Source organism: Myotis daubentonii, chromosome X (assembly GCF_963259705.1).
Source record: "Myotis daubentonii chromosome X, mMyoDau2.1, whole genome shotgun sequence".
NCBI classification, from domain to species: domain Eukaryota; kingdom Metazoa; phylum Chordata; class Mammalia; order Chiroptera; family Vespertilionidae; genus Myotis; species Myotis daubentonii.
The window spans coordinates 112,162,551-112,180,970 of record NC_081861.1 but is presented as its reverse complement, the minus strand read 5'-3'; the positions used below and the strand labels follow the sequence as shown (position 1 = coordinate 112,180,970).

Below are 18,420 nucleotides of genomic sequence, written 5' to 3'. Positions count from 1 at the left end.
TTCTAAACAAATTTATTATTTGCCTAAAATATATAAACACTTCCTGCACTAGTCACTTCTTTGAGTCGTCTCTCTTTGTGACTCTTGTACCTATGTACATAATTAAATTTGTTTCTCTATTAATTATTTTATATATTGGGGATTCATAGCCAAGATACTAGAAGGATAGAGGTAAAATTATTTTTCCTCCCCTACATCTTCCATTGCAATCCCCACTTATTTTTTAATCCTTACGCAAGGATATGTTTAATGATTTTAGAGGGGGGAGAGAGAGGGAGAGATGTTAACGTGAGAAACATTGATTGGTTGCCACTCACACATGCCCCAACCAGGGACCAAACCCAGAACCTCAGGAATCAAACCTGAGACCTTTCAGTGTATGAGACAATGCTCCAACCAACTGAGCCATACCAGCTAACACCCCCCCAAGGCCCCCCCCCCAAACACAGACACACCTTTTCATTCTTCTTACCCCTACTAAAAATTTAGCCTTTGTTAATCGTTTGCCAAATTACACTAAATAACGCTTATTTAAATTTTCCTTGGAATGAAGAGGGCAGTGACTCTCCTCAGCCATGGCAGTGCGCCAGCCTGGTGGTTTCTGGGTGTTCAGTCTCCAGGGAGTATCATCTGTTTCTCACAGATGATGTATATAAAGGAAACAACTAATTTGTGCACTGAGTCCCACTGCACTGGCACAGGAATGCAGGACACCTTCCATTCCAGTACCAGCTGTGAATTTGCCTCTGGTTTACTCAGGATACAAAAAAGTTATATGTTTATATACACACACATACACAGTGTTATTGTAAAAGCACGCACACACACACAAAGTAAGTGGCCAGGGAGAGGTCAATGGGGAAAAAGGAGATATATGTAATACTTTAAACAAAAATTTTTTAAAGAGTTAACAGCAGCTTTGTACTACAGACTTTGGGTTTCAACCTTGACGCTGTCTGGGTTGCTCCCTGCTCATGATGTCCACAGCCAGTTAAATATAAAAGTAATCCCCACTTAAGGATTTGAAGTTTGTCAATGCCCCAAATTGTCATACTTAACAGCATTTACACATAGACAATCTCATATGGACTGTCCACCTACCTACTCTCGCCTTCATTTTACTACTGCGTTGGAGACTAGAAGATCACACCATGTCCTTAAAAGATTATTGCTTCTCTATGCTATAATATAATGACCAGGTTCTAATTCCTTATATCCTAGCATTCCCAGTATTGGTGCAGTGCTTTAAAAAAGACAGGTGTTCAATGAAGTTTTCAGGGGGAAATGAGCCAGAGACCATAAAGTCTAATTTATTAACATTTATTTCTTGTAGCTTCTTGAAAAAGCTTTGCAAATACATGCTGGTATCACTTAGTTTTACACAAGTAGAAAAAACATAAAGCAATGATTTGAGTATCATTTCAATTTCCTTCTCTTTGTTGATCCCAACTTTCTTAAAGCTCATTTCCTTTACATTTCTAGGCTATAGCAATGCCATTTTTGTCTTTTTCCAGATGACAACGTAAGATGGATGGTTTCACATTTTGTTTTCCAAAAAATACAAACTCTTAATACAAAATCTCCTGAGAGCATTACATGAATGACCAATATCATTCAGAGATTTTGAAGCTAATTAAACCTATACTAAACCTAAATTCTATGAACATGAACCGCCTCTTCAAACAATGCATGAGGAAATTATCCCTGACTTCCCTAAGTGTGGCAGGAGCTGTGAGGCTTGGCCATAGAACGGGCAGTGGCCACGGAAGTCGAGACAATCCTCGCTTAATTTCTGGCTTGGGCTCTGTCTTTTTCATCTTGCAATGCATCTTCATACTGAGATGGGAAAGAACTTGGGTCAGTCCCATGAACCTTGGCCATGAATTCTAGGACTTGCATCTTGGTGGTTTCAGCATGGGCTCTTGGGCCCCACAGGAATTCAAATTGTGCAGGATCACTGTTAGGCACCTGCTGGTACTTCAGGTATTCTTCCCTCACAAAATATTTTGTGATGAGCTTCCTGGGCTCTCCAAAGATGCGGTGCTTCCTCCCAGGATATACCCCCGTCACCTTCAGAACATCCCAGATGTTTTCTTCAGTGGCACGGTTGCCCTTTATGAAGATCACAGCCAGGATAAGAATCAGGATGCCAGTCTTAGGCACACCAACTTTACCATGCTGCATCCCATCATAGGTGAGGCCCAGTTTGACGCAGGTGGCATAGTAGTGGTTGGTGGGATCCACTTCCTTCACATCAAGGCCGAAGATTATCTCCAGGCGTTCAGATGCTCTCAGGAACAGCTCAGCGAAGTGGTCTTTATATTCTTGGCTGATAATCTGCAACATATCTTCTTTGGTTATTATCTCTTTCGTTTGATACTTGAGCAGGAGGAAATTCACCAATGAAGCCACATTTTCATCTTCAGCATCTACGGGCACATTCTTGGGGTCTGGATCTGCCTCTGCCTCTACGGTGCTATCCTCCTCCTCTTCGCTACTGGAGCCCTCACCATATTTTCTTGATGATGAGGCTGTGGTGACAATTGAGGAGGAGGAACTCTGAGCGCTCTGAGAGGTACCGGGGATAGCATCATCAGGAGCCTCCTTCAGATTGCCAGGCATTTCAGGATGGGAGGAGAGACAGGCCTCCTCCAGAGCCTTGGACTCCTGTGCAACCGCCAGGCCCTGGGTCTCACTGTGGGTCTGAGGAAGTTGATCAGGTGAGGATTGTGGATCCTTCTGAGGAAAAGCCATGAGGACTCTTGTGGGTGGTGGTAATCAGGAGCGTGAACAGGAAGACAATGGGGAATCACTCCCTAAGGGAAAGAAGGAAGATGTGAGTGGCCTCAGCTTCCAATCTCAACTGTGATGGCTCTGATAAAAGCCACCTCTAATGGTCCTCTCCTGACAACAGTGCTACAGGGCCTCACAGATCACCTGACCTCCTGGATGCTGTGTCCCCCAGGGACATGAAAGACAAATACTCAATGCTCCTCAGGGTATAACAAGGCAAGCCAGGTTGAGAATTCTCAGGGATGACAGTAGGCAGGTGTGGCTGGGCTCTGTAGAGCAATTTGTGTTCTTAGGAATATGGTCCCTTTAAGTCCTTACTCAGGTTCATTACCGAGGCATTCCGTACGGACTGTGAATCATCTCCCTTATGCTATATATACTGGGGGCTAAGGCAAAGTCACATCTCCTTTCAGTCCTTACTCTGTATCTCCCTAAGGAATCTGCACTGCTTGTTAACTCTATCTAAAGCTGATCTCAACCTGGCCCCTTCAGACTAAAACTGCCAGGGAAAGACTACAGTGTGTAAATTGAGGTGTTAAGACTATTAGCCATCCACACAAAGAACAGAAACAGACTCACAGATATAGAAAATAGACTGATGGTTGCCAGTGAGGAGGGGTATTGGGAGACAGGGTAAAAAAGGTGAAGGGATTGAGAAGTATAGATTGACTGGTGTCCCGGTGCACAGATTCATGCACATTGAAAGGAAATTAATTAGAATATTTTAATATTGCTATTCACCCTTTCTCTAGAATAGAAATGTCAACCAAATTCACAATCGACAATGCCAGACCGAAACACGCATGCGACTGGTGCCAGCGAGAGCTCTATATGCATCGTGCATGCGTGAGTCAACTTAGCCGTGTGTGTGTGTGTGTGTGTGTGTGTTTTAGAGGACCAGTGCACAAAATTCGTGCATGAGGCAGGGGGAGTGTGTGTCCCTCAGCCTAGCCTGCACCTACTCCAATCTGGGACCCCTCGAGGGATGTCTGACTGCCCTCTCACAATCCAGAACTGCTGGCACCCAATCACTTGCCTGCCAGCCTGCCTGATTGCCCCTGCTTCTGCCTGCCAGCCTGATCACCCCTAAACACTCCTCTGCCAGCCTGATCAATGTCTAACTGCTCCTCTGCCAGCCCAATGGCCCCTAACTGCCCTCCCTTGCCAGCCTAGTCACCCCTAACTGCAGTACCCTGCTGGCCCCATTGCCCCCAACTGCCCTCCCTTTCAGGCCTGCTCCCTCCCAACTGCCCTCACCTGCTGGCCTGATCGTCCACAACTGCCATCCCCTGCTGGCCATCTTGTGCCCACATGGGGGCAGCCATCTTTTACCATATAGGGGTGGCCAACTTGTGTTGGAGTGATGAGCAATTTGCATATTACCTCTTTATTAGAATAGAATAAACTTGCTTAATTAGACCTGCTTTCTGATTTAGCTAAATTTTTTCCAACCCAGTGTAGCACCTCAACTTCTCTTTCAAGTAATTGTCAGCAACACAGCAGTAAATAACAACACAAAGCAGATTATTATTGTAGATCACACAGGGAGAATAAAGGGTAAAATATTTAACTGCAGTAGTGTTTGACTATATTCTATGCAGTGAAAAAAACCTGAAGTCATTTTCAAGTTCCACCATTTCTTACTTCTTTTTAGTCTGGTCAAGTTTCTAAACTTCCTAAATCTCTATTGTCTTGCTAATGAAAAGAAAATAGGATTCTACTGAGTCTCCTGGCTACCTACTCCAGGACTTTTGTGAGGATCAAATGAGATGAGACACGGGAAAACACTTCACAAACATTTGGTTGAACTGAAAAATGTTTGCACCTGGCTACAAAGCAAGTTGTGTTCCTGGGCTGAAGAAACTACAAGGAGGCTAGTCACTAGGGAGAGGAAGCCGGGTGTTGCTATGTGCTGTCATTACCCGGCACTCACAGCTACCATTTCTGGGCTTGGCTGGGCTGTGGGCTGCATTTTGCAGCATGGAGTCTTGGCAGCATTGGCTGCAATTTGGTGGGGTGTCACTCTGGGTTGGTGACGGGGCCTGTGTCCCACTTGGGGGAAGCCAAGTGTTGGTTTGTCAGAGCCAGGTCAGTGGTGCTGTTTATTTTTAAATGGCTAGTGTGGGTCATGGCAGCTCCTGCATTGAGCATCTGCCCCTGGTGGTCAGTGCGTGTCATAGCTACCAGCCAGACAGAAACGCGCGCGCGCGCGCGCGCGCGCGCGCACACACACACACACACACACACACATACAGATAGGTAGTTACAAAATTATCATGCGGATCTAAAGCACAGCATAAGAAATACAATCAATATTGTAATAACTACGTATGGTGCTATTTGGGTACTGGAACTATCGGGGGAAACTTTCTCAAGTATATGATTATCTAACCACTATGTTGTACACCTGAAACAAATCTAGATATAGAAAACCTTAGGCGACTGGTTGACTGTTCAACGCTGCCCCCTGGTGGTCGGTGCACTCCCACAGCAGGAGCGCTGTTCAGCTGACCTATGGGTGCCAAACGCCAGGCTCATGGCTGGCAAGCGCAGCTGAGGTGACACAAGCCTCTCCCACTCCCCGCAGCAGCACTACTGAGCAGTAGGCACAGTGGGGCTGGGATGAGCAGAAGCGTGCAGCGCCCAGCCCAGGTTCAGGCTCCTTCCTGGCTGCCTGCTGCTTTGCACACTACTACATCCCAGGGGTCCCAGATTGCAAGAGGGTGCAGGGCAGGCTGAGGGACCCCACCAGGCCTATAGTACAAAATAATATTGAATGTAAACTGTAATTTAAATAAATAAAAAAATAAAGAAAGGATGCTAGAGGATTCAGAGTGAGGAATGAGAAGAATGTGATGATGGAAGCTGAGATTATAATGATGCTGCCACAAGTCAGGGGATGCCTGCAGCCTGTGGAAGCTGGAAGTAACAGAATCTCTCCTGGAGCCTACAGAAGGAACCAGCTCTACTGACATCTTGATTTGATCCGTGAGACTCATTTTGGACTTGTGCTTTTGTAAGTCACTAAGTTTGTGTTGATTCATTACAACCACAATAGGAAACTAATAGCTGGTCATACTTTCTTACCATTGTTAAAAAATAAACAAAAGTTACAGAGTGTATTTAACTCATGAGAAAAACAAACTGATGTTTTAACTGGTTCAAAAAAAAAAGTCACAAAGCACAAATGTATACAGAATCAAGAATGTTGAAATGAACAGGCAAAGGGAGCCAAAACTTTTTTTTTCCACTGGAAGAATAAGGAAATTTATTTAAGCTTTTACCAGATAGGACAGAATTTGCATGTCTACCAGTTTCCATGCAGGGTATTGGTGGTGAAAAACTCTGTCAGAGGTCTCAAGCCTGAGCTGGTTTAGAGGGAGAGCTCACTAGAGGATGAGGTCCTTTGGGAACTGGTCCCCAGGGCCAGTCTAACAATTTCTTTTTTCTTTTTTTTAATATATTTTATTGATTTTTTTACAGAGAGGAAGGGAGAGGGATAGTTAGTTAGAAACATTGATGAGAGAGAAGCATCGATCAGCTGCCTCTTGCACACCCCCTACTGGGGATGTGCCTGCAACCAAGGTACATGCCCTTGACCAGAATCGAAACTGGCACCCTTTAGTCCCCAGGCCAACGCTCTATCCAGTGAGCTAAACCGGCTTCGGCCAGTCTAACAATTTAATCGAAGAGTGCTGGTGGTCCACAGGAAGTGGTTCACTGAATGAAAGAAAAACTTCCCAGAGAATGAGTACCCTTGGCCTCCTATATGCTGACCTGACATAGTTTTGCATTCACCTAAATGTAAGTAACCAAAATGAGATAAAATGACAAGGAAGATGCTTAAACTTTGGAATGCCATTTACTAGTCTAAACCTTGCTTTTCTCACTTAAAATGTACTGTGAGCATCTGCCATTGTCGATGTGTATAGATCTATCTCTTCCTCTTAGTAGCTGCAAGGTATTCTGCTACATAGACATAAATTACATAAATATAATTTAATATTATATGCTTACTGATGTACAGTGGCGGTTTCAAACTTTTGCTAAAATTAAAAAATATGTTATATGTGAATTATATTTCAATAAAAAAGTTGCAATAGGCATTATTTCATTATATTTAAAAACAATGTATATGCATATTGAAAATTCTGGAAGGATATACACCAAAATATTTACTCTGGCTGTCTGTGGAGGTGGGGTATTTTGGAGAATGTTATTCATAGCTGTACTGTTTTAATTTTTCCATACAAGCATATATCATTTTTTTTATAATCAGGAAACACAAAAATATTTTGATATTGAAAACATGTATAACAAACTTGTAAACTGCAAGTAAGACAAAAAGACTATTAGCCATATTTGCTTGAAACCTCCCAGGGATGACAACAGGGGCAGGGTAGATACATACCAAGGGATCCCATCTTCACAAGTGGATGGTCAGCTCTTTGTTCAAACAAGGTCTAGGGCTAGGCCTTGAAACTTGACATTATCTGAGACGCCTCCCCTCTAACCTGATGTCACTCTTTCCCACTAAACAGTTCTGTCCCTGTGACCACTGAGGGTGAATTAACGGGCTGTCACATCCAAAGTTTCCCAAGTGTGACAATAGGACAGGGCTCTGTTGAGAACATTCTGCTCTAGAGTGGGTGTCCCCATGAGTTAGGCCTCACTTAGGGTCCTTCCCATGACTAATTATTGATACTGAGATCAGTACTTCCACAGAACAATCATGTTCATCCTTAGTTCAAGGAAGAGGATGTAAGGTGATATCTCAGCCTCACAGCTCTGCCCAGGGCCTCCCAGGGACAACAGCAGGCTCAGCAGTTATGCTGGCTCCTGACTTATGGGATGGACGGCTTTCTCAGCCTTTGGTCAAGGTATTTACTCTGGCGATTGATCAGACCTCGCTCAGTCCCTAGCTTCTGATACCTGATGTAACTCTAACAGAAAAGGCTTTTTTTCACTGAGACACTGAGAAGCAAAACATGAGATGGTCTTGTCATGGGTTCTTCACCTGGAAGCCCGGCATGGCCTGGGACTTGTCCCTTTGTTCTGATTTTGCCGATTATCATAAGGCCTCACTTCCCAGTGAACACCATGGCAGAATGATTAGTTGTCTCATCTGACCGTCACGGCTTGGGATCTCCCAAGGATTCCCTGAGACCCCTGGGCCACCCTTTCACGTGCTGAGTTTGCCCTTCAGGCATCACTCACACCTGCCAAAGCATAGGACTCCTTCTGCCAAATAATCTATTCAGAAGCAATTCTTCACCTTGTGGGACCCAGAGTAGCAAGGGAGGGGTGGCTGCCATCCGTCCCTGGGCCATGCAAGGCTGACAGCAGGGGAAGCGCTGGCTTGTTGGGAGCCATTAGAAATATTGGCTTAGACAAAGCCATCTTAAAAACTACAAGTTTCTGGTTCCTCCAGAAACTCCTAATTACCAGAAACCACCTGTGTCTTGCAAATTGGCCAGCAGTTAAAGATAAACTACCCTCACACAGCCGCTAAATCACACATCTCCACTGATAAACACACAGCCATCCCGGAGCCTGCTAAAGCACACATCTCCGCTGATAAGCACAGCCATCAGGAGCCTAATAAATCTCTAGTAATAGGTTACTGCCCATAGACCCCTTTACCCACCCCCCTTCCCTAAAACAGTATATATTCTGCCGCGGTGAGAATAAAGTTGGAGGCTTGATCAGGACTGACTTGTCTTGCCTCCATTCTTTCGTGTCCCTTGATTGTCTCATTCTCCTAGGGTGTCTCTTGGTTCCCCCGTTGTTGTCCCGCGGGCCGGGGCACTGGCTAGTCCCTCAGTCTCTGAATGCTGTCCTCAGGCTGGTACAGGATGGCCATATGCTCGCTGCACTATTCCCTCAGGCACCACCTTCCAATGGAGGCGCCATCTCTCTGAGACCCCCAACTAGAAGGGAGCAGTCACACTCTCGGCCCTAGGGTCGGTGGAAGCCTAAGAATTCCCCGCGGTGCACTCGGGATCTCCACGGGGCCTGAGACACCTTCCTTTGCTGACCTGACCCTGCCAAGCTCCGCCCAGGCCTCACATCCCTCAGATTCAGAGGCCGAAATCCTTCAGCGACACTGCAGCCCCGCTGCTCAGGCCCTCAGGCTGAGGGAAGGGCCCAGAGGGGAGCGTCGTCCCCTAGCCCTGAGTCCTCACTCACGGGCCTTTTCATGGCTGGGCTCTGAAACCATTACCACCCACCCCCACTTTGCCCCAACCCCCAACTCCCACACCATCTCCCCCCACTGCATGTCCGCTCGCACAGAATGGCGGCCCGCACAGAATGGTCACGGTCCCCTAGCCCTGGGTCCTCACTCACGGGCCTTTTCATAGTGACTGGGGCTCTGAAACCATTACCACCCACCCCCACACTATCTCCCCCCACTGCATGTCTGCTCGCACAGAATGGCAGCCCGCACAGGATGGCCGTGGTCCCCTAGCCCTAGGTCCTCACTCACAGGCTTTTCCATGACGACTGGGGCTCTGAAACCATTACCACCCACTCCCACCCCCCACCCCGTCTCCCCCCTCTGCATGTCCGCTCGCACAGACTGGCCGATCGCACAAAATGGCGGCCCGCACAGAAAGGTCGCGGTTCCTCACTCACGGGCCTTTTCATAGTGACTGTGGCTCTGAAACCATTAACATTCACCCCCACACTATCTCCCCCCACTGCATGTCCGCTCGCACAAAATGGCAGCCCGCACAGGATGGCCGTGGTCCCCTAGCCCTAGGTCCTCACTCACAGGCTTTTCCATGATGACTGGGGCTCTAAAACCATTAACACCCGCCCCCACACCGTCTCCCCCCCGCCCCCGCCCCTGCATGTCCGCTTGCACAAAATGGCGGCCGGCACAGAATGGCCCTGTTCCCCTAGTCCTAGGGCCTAAGTCCTCACTCACGGGCCTTTCCATGACTGGGGCCCTGAAACCATTAACACCCACCCCCACACCGTCTCCCCCATTGCATGTCGGCTCCCACAGAATGGCGACCAATAGCCCTAGGACTTCACTCACGGCCTTTCCATGATGACTGGGGCTCTGAAACCATTACCACCCACCCCCACTTCACCCCCACATGGCCTCCCTCCCAGTCTCCCCCCACTGCATGTTCGCTGGCACAGAATGGCCACGGTCCCCTAGCCTTGGGTCCTCACTCACGGCCCTTTTCATGGCTGGGGCTCTGAAACCATTACCACCCACCCCTACTTTGCCCCAATCCCCAACCCCCACACCGTTTCCCCCCTCTGCATGTCCGCTCGCACAGACTGGCCGATCGCACAAAATGGCGGCCCGAACAGAATGGTCGCCGTTCCTCACTCACGGGCCTTTTCATGGTGACTGGGGCTCTGAAACCATTAACATCCAACCCCCACACCACTTCCCATTTCATGTGCGCTTGCACAAAATGGCCGCCGGCACAGAATGGGTGTGGTCCCCTAGCGCCCTGGGTCCTCACGCACGGGCCTTTCCATGACTTGGGCTCTGAAACCATTAACACACACCCCCACACCATCTCCCCCCACTGCATGTCCGCTCGCACAGACTGGCCGATCACACGAAATGGCTACCCGCACAGAATGGTCGCGGTTCCTCACTCACGGGCCTTTCCATGACGACTGGGGCTCTGAAACCATTACCACGCACCCCCACTTCACCCCAACACCCAACCCCTACACCATCTCCCGCCTCTGCATGTCCGCTCGCTCCCACAGAATGGCGGCCCTATAAAATGGCGGCCGGCACAGAATGGTCTCGGTCCCCTAGCCCTGGGTCCTCACTCACGGGCCTTTCCATGACGACTGGGGCTCTGAAACCTTTACCACGCACCCCCACTTCACCCCAACACCCAACCCCTACACCATCTCCCCCCTCTGCATGTCCGCTCCCACAGAATGGCGGCCCTATAAAATGGCGGCCGGCACAGAATGGTCTCGGTCCCCTAGCCCTGGGTCCTCACTCACGGGCCTTTCCATGACGACTGGGGCTCTGAAACCTTTACCACGCACCCCCATTTCATCCCAACACCCAACCTCCACACCGTCTCCCCCAGTCTCCCCCCACTGCATGTCCGCTCGCACAGAACAGCCCACACAGAATGGTCGCCGTCCCCTCAGCCCGTTGCGCAGGAGGCAGTGTGGGCCAGGCCACCTCACACCCCACGCGGGTCGCCAAAGGAAGGGTGGGGCTGCTACCGGGTGGGGCTCCCTCTTTTCTCTGTGACTCTTCATGGAAAGTCTCACCTGGCGCCCCGCAGCCCTGCCGGAGACCCCTCAGCAGTGGAGAGCCCACGAACCTCGCCGCGCCGCAAGTGGAAGACCTCTCACCCCCGAGTCTGAGGCGGAAGTCCAGGGGCAGTACATCCGGCTAGTGCTTCGCACCCCTGAGTGGCTGGGGTCCCTGCGGGGGCGGGCTTTGCGCACCCCCTCCCCACTTCCAGCGGAGCTTCCGAACGCGGTGGTTGCTGGTCCTGCTCATGGTCCTCGCCGTGAGGTCTCTCAGGCGCCGGAATCCCTCCCGCTGCGGAGCCAGCTCATGGCCCTCGTGCCCATGTCCTCGGCCCCGGGGAGCCTGCGGAGTAACTGAGGGGGACGTACCCCTCGTGCCCATGTCCTCGGCCCCGGAGAGCCTGCGGAGTAACTGAGGGGTCGCCACAGACCATTGCTCTGCAGGGCCTTTTGGGGCTGAAAGCAGGCGCTGGCCCCTCTCTGTGTGACCCCACGCCCACCCCGCCTGTATTCTCTGGTGGCGGCCCGCGGACCACACTCCCGGGGGGCTCCGCCTGGGCTCCTTTCTCAGGACCCAAGGCTTCCTGGGAAATGCCACATCCCAGCGAACCCTGGGTGCGCTGACTTTCCGCAACTTGCAGGGCTTGGACCAAGTCCTGTCCCGGCCTCGGTGTCAAAGACGAATGCAGAGCACATGGCGGGCGGGGCAGCTGGGCGGCTGCTGGAGAAAGATCACGCTGACCTATTCCTTCTCTTCAACAGTCAGACTTTGTCTCATATAATTTATTCTATAAAAAAAAATTAGTTTGTACCCCTGCCTGGTGTTGCTCAGTTGACTTGGTTGGAGTGTTGTCTGTACACCAAAACTTACGGTTCAATTCCCAGTCTGAGTGCCTACCTAGGTTATGTTTAGATCCCTGGTTGGGGCAGGTACTGTAGACAATGAACTCTCTTTTTCTGTCTGTGTCTCTTTCTCTTCTTTCCCCCTTCTCTCTCTCTAAAATCAATAAACATATCCTTGGGTGAGAATTAAAAAAATTACTTTGCAACAGGGAGGGACTGAGGTGAATGATTTTGAAAGTTGCTGATTTTTTAGGTTATTCGATATTGCAATATGCAGAAATCATATACAGATGATGTGTATTATCTCTCTTTACATTTCATACTATTTTTATTTTGGTGTTCCTATCATATGTTTTTGTATCTGGCTTTGAACAGTGGAGTGGTCTTGGCTCAAGTATTTTCTTTTGGTCTCATCTATCAGATCTGTATCAAGGAGACTTAGCTTGTGAAACTGCAGTAATTTTATACCTTTTTTTGTGTGATTAGGAAAATATTACCTATGATGTTGATTAGTTTTTGCCTGATCATATGATGTGACTGGTTTTCAAACCTGATCTGATCTATGAGCTTTTAGACTTGATATTGATGTTGTTAAGTTTCCATTAGAATTTTTTATTTCTAATAGTTTGTCTTTGAAATTTATATTTTTCTAAAAAATATAATTTCACTTGGGTATTCAAATTTAGAGGTATTATATTTATAATCAACCATTTGCATTGAATTTTAAGCATATACTATAGTACACAAAACAATACAATGAAGCCTGTTTACCTGGCACTCAGCAAAAACAATCATCAATAGGTATAAGTAGAAGCCTGGTCAGATTAGTATTTTTTTTTTCAATATACTTGCTCTTTGGCAAGATCACTATAGAGGTGATATGTAGTTTCCATTAGGAGGGATGTAATATCTGTGCGTCTTCCTTTTTGGTAATCCTGGCACTCTGATATTTATGACCATTATCAAGCTGCATTAAGGGCTATAGAATGCTAAATCTCTTATTCTGTCACTTCTTTTTAACTTATTACCTGAAATTCTTCTATAGGGGGAAATCTCTTCTTGTCTGCTATTTGTTTATCTTGTGGTATTTTTATAACCTATTTCAAGTGTTCCTTTATAATAGTTAAATTTCTGCTGTACTTATATTTTACTAGAAGCCTGATGCACAAAATTCGTGTAAGAGTAGACCTTCCTTCCCCTGAATGCTGGCACCAGCTTCCCTCTGGCACCCGGGACCAGGGCCTCCCTCCAGCTGCCAGTACACACCCGGGATCCAGGACCCAGCCCTCCCTCTGGCTGCCAGCAGGCACCTGGGACCTGGGCTTCCCTTGCAGCCCCAGCTTCATCCAGAAAGATGGAAGGATGTCTGGTCTAATTAGCATATGACGCTTTTATTATTATAGAAACAAAATTATTTAACGAACTAGAGGCCTGGTGCACAGATTCATGCACCAGTGGGGTCCCTTGGTGTGGCCTGCAGGGATTGGGCCGAAACAAGCAGTCCAATGCTACCTGCCGCTCCTGCTCATCCAGGCCTGCTGCTCCTGCCATGGGCTCGCAGCTAGTCAGTCCCGATCAGGAGAGGCTCGCACCACCACAGCAGCACTTGCCAGCCGTGAGCCCTGTGTCTGGCGCCCATCAGTTCAGTGGCGCTCCTGCAGTGGGAGCACACTGACCACCAGGGGCCAGCTCCTGCGTCGAGTGTCTGCCCCCTGGTGGTCAGTGCACATCATAGCGACCCGTCGTTCGGTCACTTGGTCACTTAGGCTTTTATATATATAGATACCATTTGTTACTTTTGTCATTGACAATACTTATGTTATCTGTGATATAGATATTACATAACAATACATAGCATAAAGAATCTTCACATAGCCTACTAACCATAGAGCAGCCATGGGCAAACTATGGCCCACGGGCTGGATCCGGCCCGTTTGAAATGAATAAAACTAAAAAAAAAAAAAACCATACCCTTTTATGTAATGATGTTTACTTTGAATTTATATTAGTTCACACAAACACTCCATCCATGCTTTTGTTCCGGCCCTCCGGTCCAGTTTAAGAACCCATTGTGGCCCTCGAGTCAAAAAGTTTGCCCACCCCTGCCATAGAGCCAGCAACACTGATCATTAAGGACATCAGTTGATCTGGAAGGGAAAGAGTGAAAAAGTCTGGGGATATTTATCATGTCAGTAATAGGGCTTCAGAGCACAGGAGCAAGAGAAAAAAAGAAACGGTAGCTCTTTCCCCCAATGTCCCACAGGTAGTTTTCCCTCTTGGGCCTTTACTTTCAAAAAGTGGGAACTGGGGCTTGTTGCTGGATTGAGAGAATGCTACATCATCTCCCCATGCTGTCTCAGTGCCTCCAAGAGTTGTACCCTGGACTGGACTGTTCTAGAGAAGAGACACCAGGAAATATGTTGATTGCAGACACACTGAGAACCAAGAAGACATATTGACTTAAATGTGTTTCCTTGTCAGGCTGTCCAGGTATGGTAGGAAGAGAGTCTTACCAATTTTTCTGCTGGGAAAAGTGTTCCTGCTGGGAGTGAAGAAATTGGGGAGTGGAATTCTTTCTCATTTTTTGACCAAGTAAAGTGTCCTGCAGATTCTGTTGTTTAGTGTAGAGACCCTATTATAGACGCCCCTGATGAGGGTTCAGTGTATTTAATGGCAAAGGGACAGTTCTTTCTACTTGCTGAGGTTAAGGAGAGTCTGAGTGGGAAGAGGGCAGAAATCCAGAGAATATATAGAAATCCAGAGAATATATACCAACTGGGGCACAATACTTTTCTCTGTTTGGACCTCTGAAATAAAAGAAACAAATTATCTGACCCAACACACCCAAGATATAATAGTGGGACAGGCATAGGAAAATAGGTATAGGGATTGCTGTTTTACTACAACAGGAAAAATGAAAGGTATAAAGCAGTTCCTGAACCACATCATTATGAGATCCTGTTGGGAAAATATCATGAATTCCTCAATTACATTTCTAATACTCACAAAGAGTTTTCCAAAGGCCATTCTCTGTGTTCTTGGTACCTCCTTTGGAGTTATCCTTCTTTTGTTATGGAAGGTAGCATGTGTTTGCAACTGAGTATGCAAAGCAATTACTTTGGAAACTCATCAAATGCATTGAGATGTTCCCAAACACCTACCGTGGGTCTATTAGTCAAATGATCCTCTCTAGTTTATGGAGGATTGGAGAGTAAATGCTAAGACCCATTTTGCAATCCTGGGTTGCAAAAAGTGATCTGGCCTCTGTCAAATACTCCAATACCTTTGACTTGCCCACTCGATAGCTAAATTTAAACTATATTCTTACTGAACTAAATACAGTTTTCTGAATGCTCAAAAGGCCATGCCTAGGGACATTTATAGCTGGCTGTCCTCACTTGGACTCATGTCTGCTCACTCCTTTTTATTTTTCCCTTTGGTTTACCATGCTATCTCACTCCCAACTGTAGACACAAAAATCTGAGCATTGCAAGCAATAGCACAGTGTCTTCCAAAGAGCAGATGCTCAATATTTGGAAATGAGCTTGGTATCTAATTTATTAAGAATTAATTTCTCCTACATTCTTTATAGCTAAGCACATACATGTACATGTTTTTCATTTTATGAAAGGACACTGAAAAATTACTAGGAAAGCCACGAATTTACCATTTTAATTTATTTATATCAATTTCTTGATCCAAAGAATTTTATTACTGAGTTCTTTTAAATTAAAAAAAAATGGATCGAAATGCCACATTGTCTTGTTCTGGATTGCAAACAATGTTTTACAGAGTACCAAAACTCTTACTCTCAAAATTGATATTAAGCATATACAATGAATAACCAAAATCATTCATAATGTATATTCTAAATTTGTCTAGCCTTCCATTAAAAGAAATGCATTTGAAAACTAATGCAAAAGAAAGAAGAATGGAAGAAAGGAATAGATGGAGGGAGAAAGAAAGGAAGGAAGAAAATGACAAGGGAAGGAGAGAGGGAGGAATGCGGGGGGAAAAAAGGGGGGAAGGTCATGCCTGTTCTGTGGTTCCTAAAAAAGTTGTAGTCAAACTGATGATCAGCCCTTAGAACTTGTCTATGACAAGAGAACAGCCCAAGCCTTTCACCAGACTTGGGTTTTAAAAGGAAAAATACCACCAAAGACCAAAAGGATAGTAACAGGATTCAGCTGGTGATCTAGAGATACCACTCTCATGAAGGGAAAAACACTCCACTCTACTGTTCATTCCCACCTACATGGCTATAGGAAGGAAAATAGGGGAGGAACTCAGAGAGAAACCCAAGATAGAGTGAGTTTACTTAAAAGGGACTGTTCTGAACTAGAATAAAATTGGTAGATGCTTGATTGGAAAGTTTACTATTTGTTATAGCTATACAGCAGAAAGAAGTTTATACCAATTGTGATAAATTAAGACAAATTATTTCACAACTTATTTATTCATTCATTTATTTATTTATTTTTAGAGAAAGAGAGAAACATCAAATTGAGGTTCCACTTATTGATGCATTCATTGGTTAATTCTTGTATGTGCACTGACTCAGAATGGAACCTGCAACCTTGGCATACCAGATGATGTTCTAAATAACTGTGTTATCTGGCCAGGGCCTCACAATTCATTTTTAATGTTAAAATACAGATCCAACTGTATATTCATAACACTTTCATATCTATATAATGCTTTATTAATTACTAGAGGCCTGTTGCACAAAGAGATTCATGCAATAGGCCTTCCTTTACTCTGGCTGCTGGCACCAGTTTTCCTCTGGCACCTGGGACCCAGGCCTTCACTCTGGCCAGGCTCCAGCCCCTGGACCTTCCCTGCTCCGGCCCCATGGCCATCAGGCTTTGCTCCACTGCTTGGAGCCTATGTATGCAAATTAACTGCCATCTTTGTTAGGTTAATTTGCATACTCTCCTGATTGGCTGGTTAGTGTAGCGAAGGTACAGTCAAATTACAGCTTTGTCTATTATTAGGTAAGATTTGATCTTTGATAAAAGTTCTGCCAAGAAACTCTAAGACAAATCATGTTTTTTTTGCTATCATATGATTCAAATTATACACCCCCACACACACCCCCACACACATATGTATATGGCCATGCATGCAATTATAGTGTAACTTACATAAATAAAATGTCTAGCCTTAGCTGGTTTGGCTCAGTGGATAGTGTTGACCTCTAGACAGAAGGGTCCCGGGTTTGATTTTTGTCAAGGGGATGTGCCCGGGTTGCAGGCTTGATCCCCAGTAGGGGGAGTGCAGGAGGCAGCTGATCAATCATTCTTTCTCATCATTAATGTTTCTCTCCCTCTCCATTCCTCTCTGAAATCAATAAAAATATATTAAAAAAATAAAATGTCTACTGTCAAGAGGATAAGGAAGGAACTGGCACTAGTGCCCAATGCTTGCTTTTATAAATAAAGTCATATTGGAAGGTAGCCATGAATATCTGTATAAGTACAGTCTATGGCTGCTTTTGCACTATAACGACAGAGTTGAATAGTTGTTACACAGACCATTTGCGCTTCAAACCCCAAAATATTTACTATCTATCCCATTACAGATAAAGTTTGTTGAGTCCTGGCAGGAAGACTCCATCATTGCAGATATTTGACATATTTTTTGCTGTATTGCAACACCAACAATCTGTTTCTAGAGCTTCTATTTGTTGGGACTTTAAATCAGATTTATGTTAAGAGAGTTTAGAAGCACATTGAGTATCTGAATAATTATATGTAAAGGCTTAAATGAATGATATAAATCAGATAACTTGAAGCCACTGAGATGAGACAAGCTACAGAAAGAAGAAAGTCAGGTTTTCTTGTTTCCCCAAATGTCCTGGAATACTGGTGTTTTTCTGTGCTTCTCTGCTAAGACACATACTGCTGTTATTGAACACAATATGCAGTAGAATATTAATATCCATGATTACCCTAGCCATTGCTTAAATTATCCAGTTGGGTGCAGAGAGGAAAATTAAAAAATACCCAGTGATGAAAGTTTGACCAAGAAAAAAGAATAACTCAGTGAACATGTGCAGTTTTAGAAAACAACTAACATTTTTAGCTCATCTTAATTGCAAAATCTTGTAAAAGACAGGCAATGAAATCATTAAGGCTTTAATTTCAATGTTTCTAAAAGATAAAACAAGCAGAGGTAAAGAGACAAAATCTGGTTTGCACACTTAGCAGAGCTTCAGGATGTTCAAGCTTACTGGAAACCAACAAAGCTTTCCATAGACACAGGCGGCAAGGAATCATAGAGCCATGCTGGGTTATTAAAACATTCTGATTTTATATCTTCTGCCTTCAGTTTTGCTATTCTGAGCTTTAGTCAAGGGAGTCTAATATTAAAGTAAAAATCAAATAAATAATGCTCACCCTTTGAAAATTAAAAATAGAACAACTGAAAACCAAGAAAGAAAATATCAGAATATGATAGAGGCCCCGTGCATGAAATTTGTGCGGGGGGGTGGGTAGCCTCAGCCCAGCCTGCACCCTCTTCAATCAG

General features: G+C 45.7%; 1 protein-coding gene across 1 annotated transcript; it reads right to left on the bottom strand.

Moving 5' to 3' along the window:
- Nucleotides 1–1,713: 1,713 nt before the first annotated feature.
- LOC132223625 (melanoma-associated antigen B16-like) lies at nt 1,714–2,754 on the bottom strand. Its single transcript, XM_059678708.1, is given in 1 exon segment — nt 1,714–2,754. A coding segment is annotated over 1 exon segment (1,041 nt).
- Between the last annotated feature and the right edge of the window lie 15,666 nt (nt 2,755–18,420).